The following is a 19224-nucleotide window of genomic DNA, read 5'->3' as shown; positions in this document are numbered from 1 at the left end:
CTAAATGAATTGCTTAAAAAACAACTATTACAGACTCACAGTAGACGGTTATAACAGACAATATTTTAGTACAGTTACGGTCAGAATGAACATGGCTTGCATCATTTTTCGCCCCAGGAATGGAGACTGAGCTTTAGGAACATTGTTGAAAGTTAAAAGCATTACATTGGGTACATTTCAAGCAGGGAATTCTTCATCAAATTGTATCAGCTGAAGATGATGCAATATGAAAAAAGTGTGTCCTTAGGCATTTAGTTCATGGACATTACTCTTTTAGGTTAGGGGTGGCTAGCCTCTGGACCTCCAGATGCTCAGCTGCCATAATTCCTGACAACTGGCATGGACTGATGCGGGTAGGAGTTCAACAACATCTGGTGTGCCAAAGGTTCTCCATCCCTGTTTTAGGTAAAGAAATTATTTACCATTATGGGAAATAAAATTTGTGGAAAATATAAGTATGCTTAGAACCCATGTATATGCCAGAAGTATTCTTTTAGTGAGTAGTCCATTTTGGGCAGGTAACTTAAAAGTTTAATGTCTGAATGTATGTTGTTTTGATGATTATATAAATAAATTACTAAAACTACGTTTTTAATTTTTATACATAAAAATATACAAAAACACCTTTATTTTCCCTATATTGGTGACACAGTTCCATGGATAATGAAATATATTTCCTTAATTCTGAAAAGTAATGATAAAAAAATCAATATTCTTTCATTTTACCATTTGCTTGAAACTAAATTATAAGCAGGGCCACAAAAAGATTTCTGTTTACCACTCTTTGGTGGGGAAAGTGTTGTTCTCATATTTAAATATAGAACATTCATGAGCTATTAGTAATCTATTCATTAGATCATAAAGTGAGCTTCATCTTTCCCAAACTACTTTTGTTTTTCTTGTGTTTGGGAGTGAAACAAATGAATTGCTGTTGTGAATCACATTCTGTGCATCACTCCTACACAATACTACTTTCCCCCAACATCATACAAACATGTTTTCTATGTTGCAAGATCCAGACAGAGTATTTTTAGGAAGCTGTTAGAAATATAATCCTGCTGTCAAGAGCTAATCCCTCATTGAGAGTTCAAGTGGCAGATTACTTGAAGTGTGGTGTTTCATTGTCCGTAAACTGTCATCTGATAACTCACTAGGTAGTTTGGGGAACCTCCTTGTAGGGTCAGAGAGACCATTCTCCCCACTACAGATTCATTCTGTTTTTTCTTCCCTTTGTTTTGGATTTTCCTTATTAGGACTTCCTGAAATGCAGTTTGAAGCCAGGCACACAACAGAATTCTTCGGTTCCTTTGTCACGCCCAACATGTTAAGGCAAAGAAATGAGTGTGATGACTTAGCACAACTTGTTTCTTTCTCAAGACTTAACGTATTTTTCGCTCCATAAGACACACTTTTTCCCTCCTAAAAAGTAAGGGGAAATGTGTGTGCGTCTTATGGAGCGAATGGCACTGCGCAGCTCTCCCTCTCTGTGCAGCACCTCTTCAGCGAAGCGGGAGGAGAAACAGAAGGGGCTCCGTTTCTCCTCCCGCTTCTCGAGAGAGGTGCTGCATAGAGATGGAGAGCTGCGCAGAGAGGGCCACCTTAACCTCACTGGGTTGTTGTGAGGTTGTTGTGTGATAGCCCTTGTTTAGCCCCCTGAGCAACTTGACAAACAGACAGGAGAACATTATTCTTGTTTTCCCTCTTCAATCAGTCTTGGATTCCATCACTGCCCAAACCATGTGCCTCTCTCTCTATCTCTCCAAACAGACGGATGATCCCATTTTTTTTTCTGGGGCTTTCTGTGAGAGAATGAAATCCAAGCACTAATGCCTGTTAAAATGCTTCTATTCACTTGCAAAATCAAGCTTTTGAAAAGAGGCTCTACAGAAATAAAAGATTCAGAATATTTTTTTTCTTGTTTTCCTCCTCCAAAAACTAGGTGCGTCTTATGGTCGGGTGCGTCTTATAGAGTGAAAAATACGGTAGTTTAATAAAACCATTTTGTTTCCTGTCTTGGTTCTCGATAGGCAACCTCTGAAAATCCCTTTGAGAAGAGGCGGAAGCCTCCTTTGGCCGAGATGTCACGGCACCACAGCCGGTTTGAAAGAGATTATCGCACAGGATGGGACCGCCGGGAGTGGAGCACCAATGGGAACCACGTGAACAGCAGTAACTGCAACAGCACAGTGAACAGCAATAGCAACAATAGACCAGGGCTTCTGCCTGTGCCAATTGTACCCTCGCGTCTCCATGCCCCAGCCACAGTTGCTTGTACCACGGTGAACAGTGATGTGATAACCACGCTTGTGGCCAACTCTTCTGCAGCTGCAACAACCAAAGTAAGAAGGAGATCTTTGTACTCTCTATTGTCTTAGCTAAGGAAAACCTCTTGAGAAGATACCACCTTTTCCTTTCAGATCATGTTAGCTTCTGATAAGGTATTTGACAGTGTGCACTGGGATTTTGTTTTTTTTGCTTGTCAGTGCCATTGATGCCTTCAAGCTTCCTTATATAGTTTCTCGGAGTAGTAAGCCCTACTGTTCATTTGTAAACTTATCTTGTCTAAACTTTGCAAAGGTTGGTAGTTAAAAAGAGAAACTGTCTTGTGCATAAGCATAAAATGTACATCACTATCCTCCCCTTCCTATATATATGGCTGTCTTATCTTGTTCTCTTCTTTAGTTGCCTGCTCATACCCTTTATGTTGCAGGATAACTTAAGCAATGAGAATGATTATCTTCTTGGCCTGAATAGGATACAGTAAAGTGTCAATACTAGCTGTTTTACTACTTTGTGATTCCTACTTAAAGCCTATTGTAAAAGCCCAGGTACCACTTGTGAGCACAAGTCATCGACATTTCTCCCCAACAGATACACAAATTCTTATCTTAATATCAATAACCCTTACAACTTCCTGTTGCTATCAGAGATGCTGTTATCTCCCAGCCTCTCAAGCTGGGAGGGGGGTCAACATTTTATTCTGCACCAAGTTTATTGCCATGTCTCTTGACTTTGTCCTCTTTGACAGCTCATTTTCTCCCTAAAACCCCCAGCCACGTTCTAATTGTGGCTCATGTAAACAGTTTCCACCATTTCCATGTTCAACTATAGGAGGAAAAGGCCACCCTGGCACTCAGTTTGAAATGTCAGCGCCATTAAGCAACAGCTTTCTGCAAGTGTTGTCATATTTTACCAATATATACACTTGAGGCAATTGAAATGCGGCTTGCAAAGAAAGTGCAAAGTTCCATGAGGAATATGCAACCTGTCTGTTAGGGAGATTCCATTTTTAGTTCATTACTTTTAGGCAATTGGGACAATTTCCCCCATAGTTCATAAATGTGCTTTCCAGGGTGCTCATTGTCACATGTTTCCTGCTTTTGCGGTTGTTGATTGCCATGCAAAAGTAGTCCCAATCTTCTGAACTATCTCTGCTAACTTTAATGTTTTTGGTTGTCTCTGCAATACTCCATGTGAGTTCTGTGCCTGTGCAGGTATCTGGATAAACTCACTAGAGGGGTTTGTCCTCTCTGCATATGCTCTAGGAGAGTGGACAAACAGCTTGTCTCTTCTGTCTGCTGTGAACCTTCACTGAGGACCTTCTCTGAGCTTTTTTCTTTCTTTCTCTAACGATAGTTCCAGAGCTTTTCTTTATAGATTTGTGTAACATGGTGTCACCACTTTTGTTGTGTTGTGGGAATAGCTTGGTGTGGGGATACCCTCCTTGAACTACTGTGATGCATGTGTAATATTTTAAGTGTATTGGCTGGAGAAGAATGAATGGATGCCTGTGATGGATATGATCAGTGTCATGTTTTAGCAGGGAAAGAACAACATATAGTATTCCTCTCCATGCCAAAGATTTATAAATCAAGCTAGAAGAAATAGTTTCATCTCCATGTTTTTTATGCGGTAGGGTGAGGAGTACATTGCAGAGACTAGCAGGAGCCAATTTCTAAATATATTTTATTTAGCAAAGTTTAGATACCACTTACTTGACAGATTTCTAAGTGGTTTAAAAAGAACAATCAAAGTAAATATGAAAAATAAGTTAACATTATGTATTCAACAATTATAAGAAACAATAAGACAATAAAATATAAATGAGAAAGCCGATTTCTTAATTTTCCTATTTGTTCTGCTACTAAGTTTTCCTGGCTTCCTTGGTTAAAAAGTTTTTAAGCCAAGAGTTGTTGATTTTAATTAGTACACAGTGGCTTATTTGTTCCTTTCTAGCTTATAAAAATGGATAAGAAAGTTATTTAAAAAAAACATATTGGAGAATAAAACGAAAACCAGCAGGTTTTTAGAAGGTTTTCAGCAGTGGAATGGGAATCCATATGTGCCCCTGATTTTTTTACTTTGCGATCAACAGAATGTTTTCCTAACATTTTTAAAAATAAATCTAAGTGCCAAATGAAACAGATCCAGAAAGGGAGACAATAAAGTTATTTAAAGAAAGCCAGAGTCAAGCTTAAAAGTTTTTATTGCGTTTCCATACCACATTGGTTCTACCACCCACGGTAAAGAAATAAGCTAATACTGTAGAGAAAACATTTTGGCTGAGGTTTATAATACGGACATCTTTTCTTAAAAATGACCAAAGCGTTTTGACATTATTTCCATTTGTTAACAGCCAAACTGAAGTACTCTTTCACTAAGCTGGGACATTATGTAGTTGCTGTTTGGATGTGTTTAGTCTGGAGAAGATTAGAAGTCAAGTTGCAAAGCCAACACAGTGGTTTCATTTGTCTTGACCTCTGCTCCTGGATATTGTACATAGAGTCCATCTGCTGGCTGTTGTTGATCTGTTTTTTGCACCAGATGTTTCAGTCCTTTTGGGGGTTAAACTGTGATAATAAACACTGCCCTTGTTTTCAAAAAGAAGCTAGTGATATAAACTGTGATTCTCCAGACAAAAAAAAAAAGCCCTTTCCATAATAAGCAATATATGATAATCTTGGAAGAGCTTTTCACGTACAAAAAATTGTCACCACACTATTGTCATTAGCATGCTCACTTGGGAATTAAAATGAAAATATTATGAGAGAAGCAGATTATCACTTCTTCGTGTTTCAACATAAAGCTTGTGTGGCTTCCTGCTGTGTTTACTGACCAAATCTCAGATTGAAAATTGCTTATGTTAAAGGAGGAGGAACTCTGTAAAATATTTGGGCATCTAAGTAGCTCGCCACAGGCCAACTGACAGGTGGGTTGAGACCACGCACTTGTAAGTGACCTGATGTCATGCTTCAAAATGTACATGCATGCATTGGAAGTCTGGATTCCCCCTAGGGAGATTGGGGATAGCTGATTTTTATTTTTATTTTTTTGGTAGCTATTCTTCGTTTCCTAGTTTTTCATCTTTTTACAGATTGCAGATTTTTCTCAGCTCTTACACTGCTTAGTCATCCTAACAAGTGATAGGATGAATCTGTCTCTCAGGATGAGATTTACTGTTGTTGTTTCTCGTTATAGAGGCATTGCCTAGTTCTGCGTTGAATGTCACCTTACCTATGAAAAACAAATTCACTAAGTATTTTATAAGAACATAAAAATAGCCTTCTGGGTCAGGCAATGGCTCATCTAGTCCAACGTCCTGTTCTCACTGTGGCCAACCAGAGACCTGTGAGAAACCAGGAAGCAGAAAATGAGCACAAGAGCACTCTGCTCTCCTGTGGTTTCCAGCAGCTGGTATTTGGAATATTTTCTCTACAGTGGGCCACTAATGTGTCCTGGAAACTTGGTATTGGAAGGCAATGTGATTATGGTTTTCATCTCTTCCTAGGGCTGCTTCTTTTCACATGTTTACAGCTGTACAGATTGTTCAAACAACATATTTAATTGCTCTATCAAGCAATTGACCTTTCGAATTGAAAACCAGTTACTTTTGGTTGACATGTCTTTAAATCACTAATAGCCAGTGTGTTGCCCTCCAGGTGTTGTTAGATTACAACTCCTATCATCCTTGACTATTGACTTTGCTGTCTAATGCTGATGGGAATTGGAGTCAAAAACATCTGGGGGGTACCACATTGTCTATCTCTGTCTTAAGCAGCCTATGAATTATTTGTGCCTTATGTTACGGGGGTTTGGATTGGATTTCAGCTGTATATTTTATAGTGGATAATGCTTTAATTTTTGTCTGTACTTGAAAAGGCTGTTTTTTTTTAAGCCAAATGAAAACATCTAGAGGTTTGTGCTTGTGCTTGATAAATTAAACTTCCTCTGCACCTCAGAGTTTCTTTGTTTGTTTGTTTCGATTATTAACTCAAAGAACTGATGTTCCAATTAATTTATATATGCTTGTTTTGTTGACTTGCAATGTGTTTATCATCGTTTGAAAGAACCAAGAGGCCTGTCCATACTCCAGTCCTAGCCCTATTTGAAGATGAAAGCCCTTGGTTTCAAGCACCAATTTACATCAGGAAGCACTTAGAAGATCACAAGTGTGACATGTTTAGGTATACAAAGACACTGTTTCCAGGCTTTGGCACTTGGATCAAAAATGCTTTGACTTCAGAAAGGGGAGAGAGCTGTAGTATCCGGCAAGTCAGTCAAAGTGTGTGTTAGCCAAGAGCTATTTACTTTGAATCTTTTACATCTTTTTCACTTTTTCTCCCTGCATGTATCTTCAGGTTTTCTTTTTAAGTATTCTTTAATCTATCTGTTGATTCAAATGAAATTGTCTGCATATAAAAGACACGGCTGTCATCTACATTTGTCTGCTTTCAGAGAAACCAGGCATCTTTCCCCGTCACCCTTCTTCCGCAAGGGAAAAGCGAATTCCATTTTTAAAAGCCTCGTCCCTAAGTTCCGTTTTGCAAAGTGAGACGTTAACAAATTCTAACATCGCTTTATAACTGAACTTCCAGAATATCAGTTTAATATATATTTTAACAGCACTCTTTATCAAACCAAGTTTCATGGATTTAACTTCCCCACAGGGAATCGCAGCTGGGTTGCCCTGTCTAGCTAACCCCACTCAAATAGTTCAAAACCCCAATTGCCCACACTGACAGTTGGTCCTTCTCCCATTGGGAGTCAAATCCCTATCTGCTGCAGGTTCCTGTCTAACCCACAGATAATCCCTATCTGAGCCCACTGAGACAGTCAGAGAGCTCATCTGCCTACCCAGTCAGAAAGCCCCTATCTGCCCCTTATACTGTCATCATATAAGTTAAATTCCATACTCTCACTCTCTTAATTGGCTGTTGTTCTCACCAGCTGTCATTGGTTGCTGGGTCATCAGGAGGCAAACTCAGGGCTTGTTTGTCACAGTGACCTTTAGCATTCAGTGTGACTGTATCTTATATTGACAGTTAATATAGTACAGTTCAAAGAAAGCTGTTGACTGAAATAATGTGAGGTATAGAATCGTAGAGTTGGATGGGACCCTAAGGGCCATGTCGTCCAACCCCCTGTAATGTGAGATCCTCTTTTCTGTTACTTTTGAGTTCTGATAGGTAAATGAAGTGGAAGTCCTACAAACATTTACCTGGAAGCAAATCCCATGAACTCAATGGGAGTTGCTTCTAAGTAGACAAACATAGGATTATACATAGGATTCCAGAAAGGGTTATTTACGTGTTCAGACCCAGAAACCTCCCCCCAAATAAATTCACACTTGACTCAGATTTTTGGTTTGGTTTTTGGCAGAATTTAGGCCACAACATTACAGAAAGTGACTGGTTGCATAGGCTCTGGTTAAACTAGCTCCCTGCCATGCAGGTAGCGCTGACCCAGGGCACCAGCATAGGTCAGCCAAGGGTGAACACCTGGAGAAGCGGAAAGCCGGGCACAGGCTATCTCCGCCATCCAAATGCCCCCCTGGACTCAGGCGCAGGCACAACCCCCTCACAGGGGTTGACCAAACCATCGAGTCCCTGGATTCCTTTAATGGAATACCCTTCACATAGGGATGGTGAGAGCGTTCTCCCATCCCTATCACCTGAACCAGAGCCTATCCGCAACCTTACAAGTTGTGACAATTTGCTACGTGGCAGGCGAAACCCAAATGGCAACAGCCAATCAGCCAAGTGGGGGAAATTCCTGCCGTGCCCCTGTCCCAACAACAGACGACACACGATGGCATAGCAAGGTCAAGTGCAACAAGCCCTAAAAGTAGGGAGAGGTGGGCGGGTGTTCCGAATGTATGTACCCAAAGAGGAAGCTCTGGGACATGTGCATGGGCATAAATACAGTAGGTCCCTCAAACCATTTGGACTGCGTCCCATTGGCCAGATTGTACCCAGCTTCGAGGGACCTACCAAGCGGGTGTTGTGGCTGACCAGATGTACCCACCCACAACACAGGGTGTCGGTTGTCCAGGTCTCACTGCAATATGTGCCCTCTTTAAGGGAGGACCCAATTTACTTTCAGATGGCAGGAATTGAACCTAGGCCCTTTCATAAATAAAGCATGTAACATCCCACTTATGACTGTACACCAGACTTATTGCAGTCCCAAATCAGGCTCTGTATGGACAATAGTCTAATACGTAGTACAGTGGTACCTCGCAAGACGAATGCCTCGCAAGACAAAAAACTCGCTAGACGAAAGGTTTTTCCGTTTAAGAGTTGCCTCGCAAGACGAATTTCCCTATGGGCTTGCTTCGCAAGACGAAAACGTCTCGCAACTTTGTTTCCTTTGTCTAAATAATAATTCGCAAGATGAAAAATTCGCTAGACAACAAAACTTGCGGAACGAATTAATTTCGTCTTGCGGGGCACCACTGTAGGAGAGATTGAGTTAAATCAGTGAGTGAGATTCAGTTTCTCTTTGTGGAATTAATGTATCTCCTGAACAAGCATGGATACAATCTGGCTGCTATGATTTAATGGTTCGTCTGCAGCTAGGGAGAACCTTTATATAGTCTGGCAAGAAAATCCAAGAGGTCATGTAACCTACATCAGCCTTCGCTAAACTGGTGACCATCAGATGATGCTGCTGGCTATGGCTGATGGGAGTTGAAGTCTAAAACAAAAGGAAGGAACCAGGTTGCGGAAGGCTAGTCGACATGCACTTTGCTTGTCTGTGCACATGGTGGAATTCCTGCCCACTCCCCCCATTTAAACTCTTTTCTTCCTAGATTCAGGTCAATGCCGATTGCCCGTTCCTGGACCAGAGTTTAACTGAAGGATGCCTTTAAATAACAAAGTTTTTAAGTAAAGGGTAAATAAACTATTTTAAACTATTATAATCTGGCAATCACTCTTATGTAGGCCACTTGCTGTGAATCATTTACTGCTATAACACCCTTCAAAAATAGGGTGAGTTAAAAAAAAAAAGCAGTGAGAGAGAGAGAGAGAGAGAGAGAGAGAGCGCAATCCACAGTAAATGGAATTGGGACTGAAATATGAATCATGAATCACTACTTTTTACTTCCCCAACCCACCCCCACTCCCTTCCTATATACCTATCTTTTTACCCATTCGTCTGTCAGTACTAATCTTGATGCTATCTTGAGAGAACGTAGGCATGAATTGAACCACTGAAGTTTTGCATTACAGCATGTTGGCACACACTGAAATTGAACTGAACATGTAAGTCAGGGAGGTAGAGAAGGTAGCTTAGGATCTATTGGTAGACAATCCTCTAGGAGTTTGCAGTAGATCACAGAGAGTTTCTGTCTTTAACAACAGCAAGTTTTTTAAAAAAACAACAACAACACAAGACTATCACAGCAGTTCTTGTGCAAACTACCAGCTTTGGTGTTCCTTGTATGTAAAACAATGTTGTTGCATTTTAACAGATCCTTGTGCAAATTTTAGTATTCCCTTTTAAACCCTGCCCTCTAGCAACTCAGTTGTGGATTTGTTTATCCACAACAAGAGTCCAATAAATAATCGTCGCGAGTGGATCTTGTGGTTTTAGGGTGTTGGGTTTTTTTTATTTAAAATAATCCCACAGCGTAAGGGGTATTCTTATTTCAGTTTATGCTGCTTTATACTGTTGACTGGAGAACAGATTGGTTGAGCATCGTGATTACTGTTGCAACAGAAAGAAGTCATGAGGGCAATTTTCTCCTTAAATGTAACCTAATAAGCCAGGGCATAAACCGCTTGGGAATAGCCTTCCTGTTGCAGCATCTCATCAGTGACCTTCATGGAACTTCACATCCTACATAGTTTCATGTTTTGCAACTTAAGAGTTAAAACAGTGTGTGGGTCACTATAGATTTTGGATCCAGGAAATGGAATCGTGGCACTGTAAATGAAGGAGCGAGTTGGCTATCAAATGAATGGTGACACATCCCTAACATGAAAGAGCGTGTTATCTGCTAAGTGTTGAAGCGGAACTGTCTCTCACTACCCACACAATTGATTTTTCACTTAGCGGATTGTCTATTCACTGTCTCTTCTGCTATAGCTTTGAATAAAAAAGAAAGAAAGAAAGAGCAAGTCCTTTTCCTGCCATTGCTAGGCCCCGTAAATATATATATAGATATATATATTTCTTCAAAAGTACAATTTTCCCTACTCTACCATTTATATGCACTACTGGTGGAAACTAATCTAACTTGCATTTTTTGGGCAGGGTTTGCTGTTGTTGTTGTTGTTGTTGTTGTTGTTGTTGTTGTTGTTGTATTTTTGCACTCAAGTGCCTCAAAGCACCCAGTAAATGTGCATTTGCTAAACTGCCATAATTTCTGTGAGTAGGTAGATTCAAAGTGCATTGCTGGAGCCCTTTGTAGTGTTGAAAGAAAGCATGTACATGCACAGATGCTGATTTATCCTTAAGAGTTCTGTGCTCGTCTGTTCCACTTTATGAACATGATAAACTATAGCTACCAACAAACACTTGCATGTTGTTGCACATGCAAACAACTCTGGAACTATTTTCTTCTCTAAGGACAGCTTTCCAAGTTACTCATTTAATATGGGTGCTAATGATAGCAGAGATGTTGAGTGAATAATGGTTCTGTCTGGGTTGCTACATTAAGAAACCCTTATGCACATTTGCCTCCTAATTACATACCCAAACAAGATATTCACAGCTAAGCAACTTTTGTCAGTCTTCATTGGGGTCAACTCTCTTGCCCTTGGTGTAGTTTGGTTGACAATCTGGCCAAGAGATTAGAAGTACTTTGCCACAAAATGGTATAGATTGCCTGCTTGCATACATCCAGTATCTGAGTTTACCAATGAAGCTGGTAGCTTGCACTTTCGGTAGAATGGTGGTAGCTCCACAGACGTTGATGTGGCTGATTTAGAGTCAGGGCTTGGGCTCTGCTATAACCTGGGTGGCTCGTGTGTGTTTGTTTATATGCACAGAGCACATACATGTGCCATTCCACTAAAGTACGTTATCCTTTTCTGTGGTGAATCGATCCTGTTCATGCATTGTGAAAGTGTGCTTGCATGCACTATCTCTGGCTGATAGGATTTTCCTTCACCATCCATCCTCTAACTGGAAGCTTTATCAAATCTATGTAATGCATTTTTTTGTAACTGTTTTTATTTCAGGTTGTCATGACCTATGACAACCAGCCAAAAGAACCAAACACTGACTCTGCTTCTACTGTACTGGCCAGTTGCTAACTCCATTCTCACCACCATATGTTATGGAGCGCACACTTTTCCTTGAGTGAATATCAGTCATCATTCAAGAGGATGCTATTGTGCTCAGGTCCTTCTTGCAGACTTCCCATAGGCGTCTGGTTACCCACTGTGTTGTCCGGATCCTGCAGGGCTTTTCCTACGTTCTTACCCAAGCATTCTCTATTGTTTCTTGTTGTGCCCGACGCAGAAAGCTTTGGCAGTTGCTACATAAGAATCTGCATGATTTCTCCTAATTTACCACCACCATCACCTTCCATAATTAAGCCTCCTGAGTCCCATTAGCATCAGGAGGTTGTTAAAACAGGAGGGCTCCTGCTGCTGCTAGCATTTTTACAGCTGACTTCTTGCTGAGAGAAGTTTGCTTAATCCTAGAAGAAGAAGCTGGAAGGAAGAGGATTTGGGAATACTGGGGCTGGCAGCATAGCAGGCCCCAAAGGGAACACTAAACTTTCAATTCTTAAACTTTTCAAGTCCTGCTGGCATGAAGCTGGTAATGAAGTTACTATGTCAGTAGCTCTCTGAAGAAGCTGCTAGAGCATGGTCTGCCAAACTTGGGTCTCCGGCTGTTTTTAGACTACAACTCCCACCATCCCTAGCTAGCAGGACCAGTGGTCAGTGATGATAGGCATTATAGTCCAAAACCAGCTGGAGACCCGAGTTTGGGAAACCCTGTGGTAGATCCAGGCAGAAGGATTTCCTTAAGTCAAAGTCAAGGCTGAGAGACTTCAGAGAAGTGTGACTAGCCCAAAGTCACCCAGCAGCTGCATGTGGAGGAGCGGAGACACGAACCTGGTTCCTCAGATTACGAGACTACTGCTCTTAGCCACTACACCACACTGGCTCTCACACTTGCAGTTGTCTCTGCCAGGATCCTCTCCTATGCTATGCACAGAGTACTCAGGAGAAGAGAGGATTCAGTTCCTTGCTTTGTGCTAAACTTAGAAATAAATATCTCAGTTGGGTGAAAAGTGTCATACTGGCCCTGTCCTTTCTCTGCATCACCATGAATACCCAGCCCTGCTGATAAAGGGGCAACACTGGCCTGGATCCTTACAAGAGATGTTTGCTGCAGGGCTGCTGCTAAATGTAGTGCCAATGTACTCCCAGACTGCCGCCTCCATGGATTAGCAGATCCCTGTGCTGAAGGCTCCTTTGGTCAAGAGTAGGCTTTGGTACCCAAGGGGTACGTGCCGCCTCTTTTTATACGGGAGACTCAAGTGTAATAGTCCCTGAGCCAACTGGAAAAGTACTGGCTGCTCAGCCACCTCTTCTCCCAAAAATGTTTCTGCATGTGAGGTTATGTAGTGGCGCCAATGGCAACCCTAAAATACAAAAATACCAGCAAAATCTAGCATGCCACTTTGGTTTCCCCAGAGCAATCCTGGCTTTCCTGGTCCTGCCTGGTCTTTCGGCCTTTTTCTGGCTCCAGAATATCAGCTTGAATTGTCACCAGGAGATGCTGCTCTTTTTGGTGTCTGTGGGGCATTGAGTCACAAATGTAAAATGAAATACAGTATATTGAGCTGGTGATGGTGATTTAGCATAATACTTGGAAAACATCCTGTGTTGTTGTTCTTACCTTGAGATTCTTGTCCTGTAAGTCAGCATGTTCGCTCTATGCCAAAAAGCTTCACCAAGGAGCCTTGTAGTAGCTTCTGTTTCTACAACACAAAACATTTGGTTCGCTGAGTTTATGTGTAGTATTTGACTTCCTAAAATGCTTAACATGTGATTTTTCACTTGTAGCTGTTTTTCAAATGTGCTTTCTTCTTCTTTGTCTCCATTGTCTTTGTCGCCTTGCCTTAAGTTGCATCATTTTTACTTAAAAGTTTCTGCTTAGTAAGCATTCGGCAAGCATGTTGAGTAGCTCTGATAATTAGGTAATTTGAATTCAGGCATGGATGTTGGATAATGCATCCTGGGATGGTAGCTGGCTTGCTGGAAGGTGATGCATTCAGCCTTTAGTTGAGAGTGTAATGGGCTTTATATCATTGTTGCTTGCCTGCCTCCCAACTGCTTTGAGTGCAAAAGCATGTGTGTGCTCTGTTTGCCCTCTCTCTCCTCAAGAGAAGCAGCAGATGTTGACAGTGAATATAGTGGAGTGGGAATGGGTAAAATAATGAACTGAAGTGGAAGCTTAATGGGATTATTAATGGGATTTGTGTTCATATAATGAGCAAGAACTAGTTCTATTAATATGAGTTTTACGTGTGTAAACCTGTGCCAAAGATTTATAAAATTCTCATCCTTCTTCAGATAGACATTTGTATGGTACAGCGTGTAAGCAGAGTTGTAATTCTTTGAAGATTCCTCTTTCTACCACTCTGAAGTTCCTTTCCAGTGTATAAATCAGAACGGAACCATTTTAAAAGAGCTGCAAAGAAAACTGTGGGTGATATTTAAATGCAAAAAAGTACCTTCAAGTGTCCTCTGAAAGGAACAAAAAGAAAACGCCATTTTTGATTAAGCAGTAAAGAACTGCATAGCTAGGGATGACCCTTGCTGCGTAGGAGGGTGAAGCAACCTGTTTCAAGGGGTGCCATGAGGATGCAATACATGAAGGCAGGAATTGGTATGCCAATGGTTCCGGAAGGCTTTTTAAAGCACTGGCCGTAGTGGAAGTAGGAAAAGCATCAAGAGTACTTGGTGGCTGGGGAGGGGGAAGAGATATTTTTATTTTATATTCGGAATATAAGGTAAAGGGACCCCTGACCATTAGGTCCAGTCGTGGCCGACTCTGGGGTTGCGGCGCTCATCTCGCTTTATTGGCCAAGGGAGCCGGCGTACAGGTCATGTGGCCATAGGCAACTCCTAATTTATGCAGGGCTTGCTTTCTGGGTCATTGTGCGTTTGCGTGAAATCAGATACAATTGAAACACCCAGCTTTGCTCCTCTCCTGTTCTGCCCTTTTAGTCATGTCTTTTATGATGTTTCCGGGCCCCTTCTAGGTTTGCCGTGTGCGCGCAATTGCACACATATTGGTCGTGCTTAAAATGTGGGCTGCCTGTACTGTATTGAGTAGGGACGTCCAACTCCCGACAGACTGCAATCTACTCACAGTATAAAAAAAACTGGCAGTGATCTACCCATTGTCGTTGGATGGACCAAAGTTGTTGACCTTTCCCCCCCTTTTTGTGGGGGGGGGGTCACTGACGGGCCAAAGGTCTACCAGGAACACTCCATGATCAACCAGTAGATCACCATCTACCTGTTGGACATGCCTGGTATAGAGAATAAAGCATCCTGTGCAAATATTAAACAGAAGTACTAGAGAGAGTACTCAACATCAAAAAAACGAAGATCATGGCCACTGGTCCCATCACCTCCTGGCAAATAGAAGGGGAAGAAATGGAGGCAGTGAGAGATTTTATTTTCTTGGGCTCCATGATCACTGCAGATGGTGACAGCAGTCACGAAATTAAAAGACGCCTGCTCCTTGGGAGAAAGGCGATGGCAAATCTAGACAACATCTTAAAAAGTAGAGACATCACCTTACCAACAAAGGTCCGTATAGTTAAAGCCATGGTTTTCCCAGTAGTGATGTATGGAAGTGAGAGCTGGACCATAAAGAAGGCTGATCGCCGAAGAATTGATGCTTTTGAATTATGGTGCTGGAGGAGACTCTTGAGAGTCCCATGGACTGCAAGAAGATCAAACGTATCCATTCTTAAGGAAATCAGACCTGAGTGCTCACTGGAAGGACAGATCGTGAAGTTGAGGCTCCAGTACTTTGGCCACCTCATGAGAAGAGAAGACTCCCTGGGAAAGACCCTGATGTTGGGAAAGATGGAGGGCACAAGGAGAAGGGGACGACAGAGGATGAGATGGTTGGATAGTGTTCTCGAAACTACAAACATGAGCCTGACCAAACTGCGGGAGGCGGTGGAAGACAGGAGTGCCTGGCGTGCTCTGGTCCATGGGATCACGAAGAGTCGGACACGACTAAACGACTAAACAACAACAACAACTAGAGAGAGAGAGTTCAGAATGAAATTTTCAACAGCTAGTTTTTTAAATCTGTGAGTAAAATGGTGGCCAGTTCCTATGCACTTGTTATTTAATCTGCATGAATTGTGTTTCCCCCCCAGTGAATACATAATATGAAACTGATGCTTATTTTCTGTGTTTGTTCAGCCTGTGTTACTTCTTCCATGACAGCAGACAAATAACAAGATAGAGCATGTGCTTTGTGCCAAGTCTTCATTGTGACTAATTTTTTAAGTTGGCATGCATTAATTCTACTGGGGTCAACAAAACACTCCGCTTGTTAAAAGTATGGACTTAATTGCTTCGTTGAATAGGAATCAGCAAGAGTATTTCATGCACCACCATGAGGCTGAGTTGGTAAATACGGATGCTGACTGGCATCCTTGTCTTCTGCACAATCAGACATACATAGGGTCAAGGTCAAATGTACAGCATTGAACATAAAGTCTGGTTTTTATGATGGATGTCGGTGCTTTCTATTTCGGAAATGTACTGATTTCGATGTTTTATTGTGGACTCATGCTCAGCCTGGGGTGAATGATATTGAATAAAATATATTGTTCCTATAACTCATATTAATGGGAATTCAATAATAGCAACCTGTCATCTGCTGAGATTAGAAATGAGTGCAAATGTTGTGCTGTAAAAGCATTAAAAAGACATTACAAATTAGGTTCTACCACAATGCCACATTGTGTTCCTTATAAATAATTTATAGCGAAGCTGGGCCTTGAAGTCTCTTGGATTGTCCATTTGTAGAGGCCCAGTAGTTACCTTCTGGAGCTGACTGTGCTCCATTGATCTGATTTATGGAACTCATAAATGCCGTGGCCTTCTAATTTAATAAACTTTATTCAGTCTATGTTTTAAGCATTGTAGTAAAGCACTTTCTTCTAACTAAAATGAAATACTGTGGTGTTTAAGCATTACACTGTAGTATTTTGTTTATAATTTTCTCATGAAAACGTATTGTGTGGCATTCTAATGAATGGCCATATTTCATTTTAGTGTTTTGATTTAACAACTATCGGTTGGCTTCTTAAACCTTATTTGACTTCATTTTGTTTCATTTCTTGTTCTGCTTCCTTTTGAAGAGCTAAGGGTGAGTGGCATCAATTTAAGACTACAAACCACCACAATTATTTGGTAAAATCAGGGCTTTTTTCCAGCGGGAACTTGCAAGAACTCAGTTCCGGCACCTCTCAGGTGGGCACCATTGCCATTCAAAGAGAATGAGGGAGGTTTTCATGGTGGGCTCCAGAACCTCTTTTTCTAGAAAAATAGCACTGGTAAAATCAACCAATTCCCCCTTCCAAATTAAAAATGGATTATAAATATATATTGTTGTTGTTTAGTCGTTTAGTCGTGTCCGACTCTTCGTAACCCCATGGACCAGAGCACGCCAGGCACTTCTGTCTTCCACTGCCTCCCGCATATATTAGGTTGGATCTAAAAGTGACTTTTCTTGTGTTTCTTCTGCTTGTGGAAGGAGTCTTCTGTGCCACACAAGGAATGAAATGAAAACCAAAAAGCTTAGTTTGCTTGAGCACAGCTCTTTAGTGCAGCAGAAACTTTAGCACTGCTACAGTGTGAGCTCTCACACAAGTTAATTTGTTGGGCAAGAAAGGTCGAGGCAATAAATGTGAAATCCCCACTCAGACATGGTTTATCTGTTGACATTTGTTGTCATGAGAATGAAGAAGAAGAAGAAGAAGAAGAAGAAGAAGAAGAAGAAGAAGGCGGCTCCTTGGAGGAAAAGTGGGATATAAATGTAACAAAATAAGCAGTTTTATTTTTATAGAAAAAGAGGTGGCAGAACTCACCATGAAAGCCTCCCTCATTCTCTTAGAATGGCAATGGTACCTACCTGTGAGGTGCCAGAACTGAGTTAAGACTGAAGAAAATCCTTGACAATAAGTAAATACATTTCTTTCCTATTCACACTTCTTTGGCGCTAAACCCATTGTATCAGTCAGGTGTGAGGTAAACACGATGGGTTTAGCGCCAAACAAGTGTGAGTAGGAAGGAAACCTATTTATTATATGAATTTCCCTCAAAATTACACCTTACTAACATTCTGGGCTACTGGTTCTAAGAGATCATCTGACTGATTAGACAAAATATAATTCCTCATCTCTTGACATTTGTTTTTACTTCAGAATTTGCTGAAAGAAATTCATTTAAATCTCCATCGAGTATTCATTTTCCTTCCATTATTTTGCTCTACCAGCATTGAATTATGATCTACATATATACTTGTTGCTTGTGCCACTTGATGTTCCCTTCATACAGATCTTATCATTTCTCAAGTGTGATAATAAAGTATTGAATAAAAGATATAATTGTTACGATGCCTCTATAATACCTCCAACAGTCTGTTAATGAAAGAGATTTCATATTTAGATTTACACTGGCTGGCAATCTAGACTTCATAGAAGCATTCTGCCCACAAATTAGTAATGACTCTATATCTTGGGTTGTAACACCTCATTCAGTAACTCCCAACAATATGATGAAAAAAAATCAAAAGCAAATTTTTGGAAATGTTTTTTAAGCAACCTGTTGCATATATGGAGCATAAACTATACCTAAGACAATCTTTTCCTAATCCAGCATTTAACACAATAAATCAGCCATATGGGTCTAAATACTGATGTTGTACTTAACATATATTACTACTTGTACGTGTTTCACTGCATGCTGCATATTCTGCTCCAAGAATTCTATTTTTAAGCAAATTTTCATGCCCTTTCTATGTGAATCTCTTGTAAGCAAACGATGACTAGTTCCTTTTCTTAATTCTCCATATAATTGTTCGTTTTAATTACATGATCAATTCCTTGCACGTTAAGAGAGGAAATCTTTATTTTATTGATTTCAACACCATACTAAAAATAATTTTATTTATTTATTTTCCAATATAAATTAATTGTTTCCATCCTACTTTCCCCTCATTAGGGTTTATATATGTTTATAATATGAACTGTTCTGAATACTGTGTTTTAATTGTTGTAACCCACCCTGGGACCTTAAGGCAAAGGGTGCCTAATAAATTGTAACGACAATAATATAGTTGTGCACCTTCTTCTTCACTTCTAACAACCACCCACTCTTTGTCCATTTGAACAAATTCCCCATATATACTGGATGTTTCCTTCTCTTAAACAAATAGTAACAAATCTCAGATTTCTCTTCATTTTCAGAACCTGTGCACTTACATCGGCTAATGTTTCAATCTTTTTCCTTATATTTTTAATGCTTTTCCCATCGCTACTTTCTTTTAAAAAAATAGTGCCTTTTATCCCCAAACCTTTATATTTTGCAAAAATAATATTGAGCTTATTTCTTGCATAACTTGAATTGATTCTGTAAGCTTGTTCAATACCTTGCTGTTTTAAATGTGCCACACAGATATTACTATAAAGAGAATATGAACTTTTGATTTAAAGAAAGCATGCCTAGTATGTAACCCCATAACCTTGAACTGCAGCTAGAATATAGGGGGGGAAACAGTGAAGATGTAATACCGTATTCACAATTCATCCCAGTATAATAGGCAAACTGGTACGCTCTCCTCATGCTGAATCTTGAAACATTCTCCAAGAGTAACTTGACATAAGGTGAATAAGAATAATAAAGCCCTGAGATTATGAAAAATAATAATGTTATATGC

The 19224-nt window shown here is 40.5% G+C and overlaps 1 protein-coding gene across 3 annotated transcripts in view; it reads left to right on the top strand.

Moving 5' to 3' along the window:
* The window catches only part of KLHL29 (kelch like family member 29), a 414973-nt gene that overhangs the window by 136590 nt on the left and 259159 nt on the right, over positions 1-19224 (top strand). For all 3 annotated transcript variants that reach the window (XM_028722349.2, XM_077926403.1, XM_077926404.1), the window contains one exon: positions 2028-2339. In XM_028722349.2, the coding sequence (XP_028578182.2) occupies positions 2079-2339 (261 nt within the window). In that variant the 5' untranslated portion in view covers positions 2028-2078. The remainder of the gene's footprint in view (positions 1-2027; positions 2340-19224) is intronic.

The sequence above is a fragment of the Podarcis muralis genome, chromosome 3 (assembly GCF_964188315.1).
Source record: "Podarcis muralis chromosome 3, rPodMur119.hap1.1, whole genome shotgun sequence".
Taxonomy (NCBI): domain Eukaryota; kingdom Metazoa; phylum Chordata; class Lepidosauria; order Squamata; family Lacertidae; genus Podarcis; species Podarcis muralis.
Note: the sequence above shows the minus strand (reverse complement) of the source record. Positions and strands in the feature narration are given on the sequence as shown.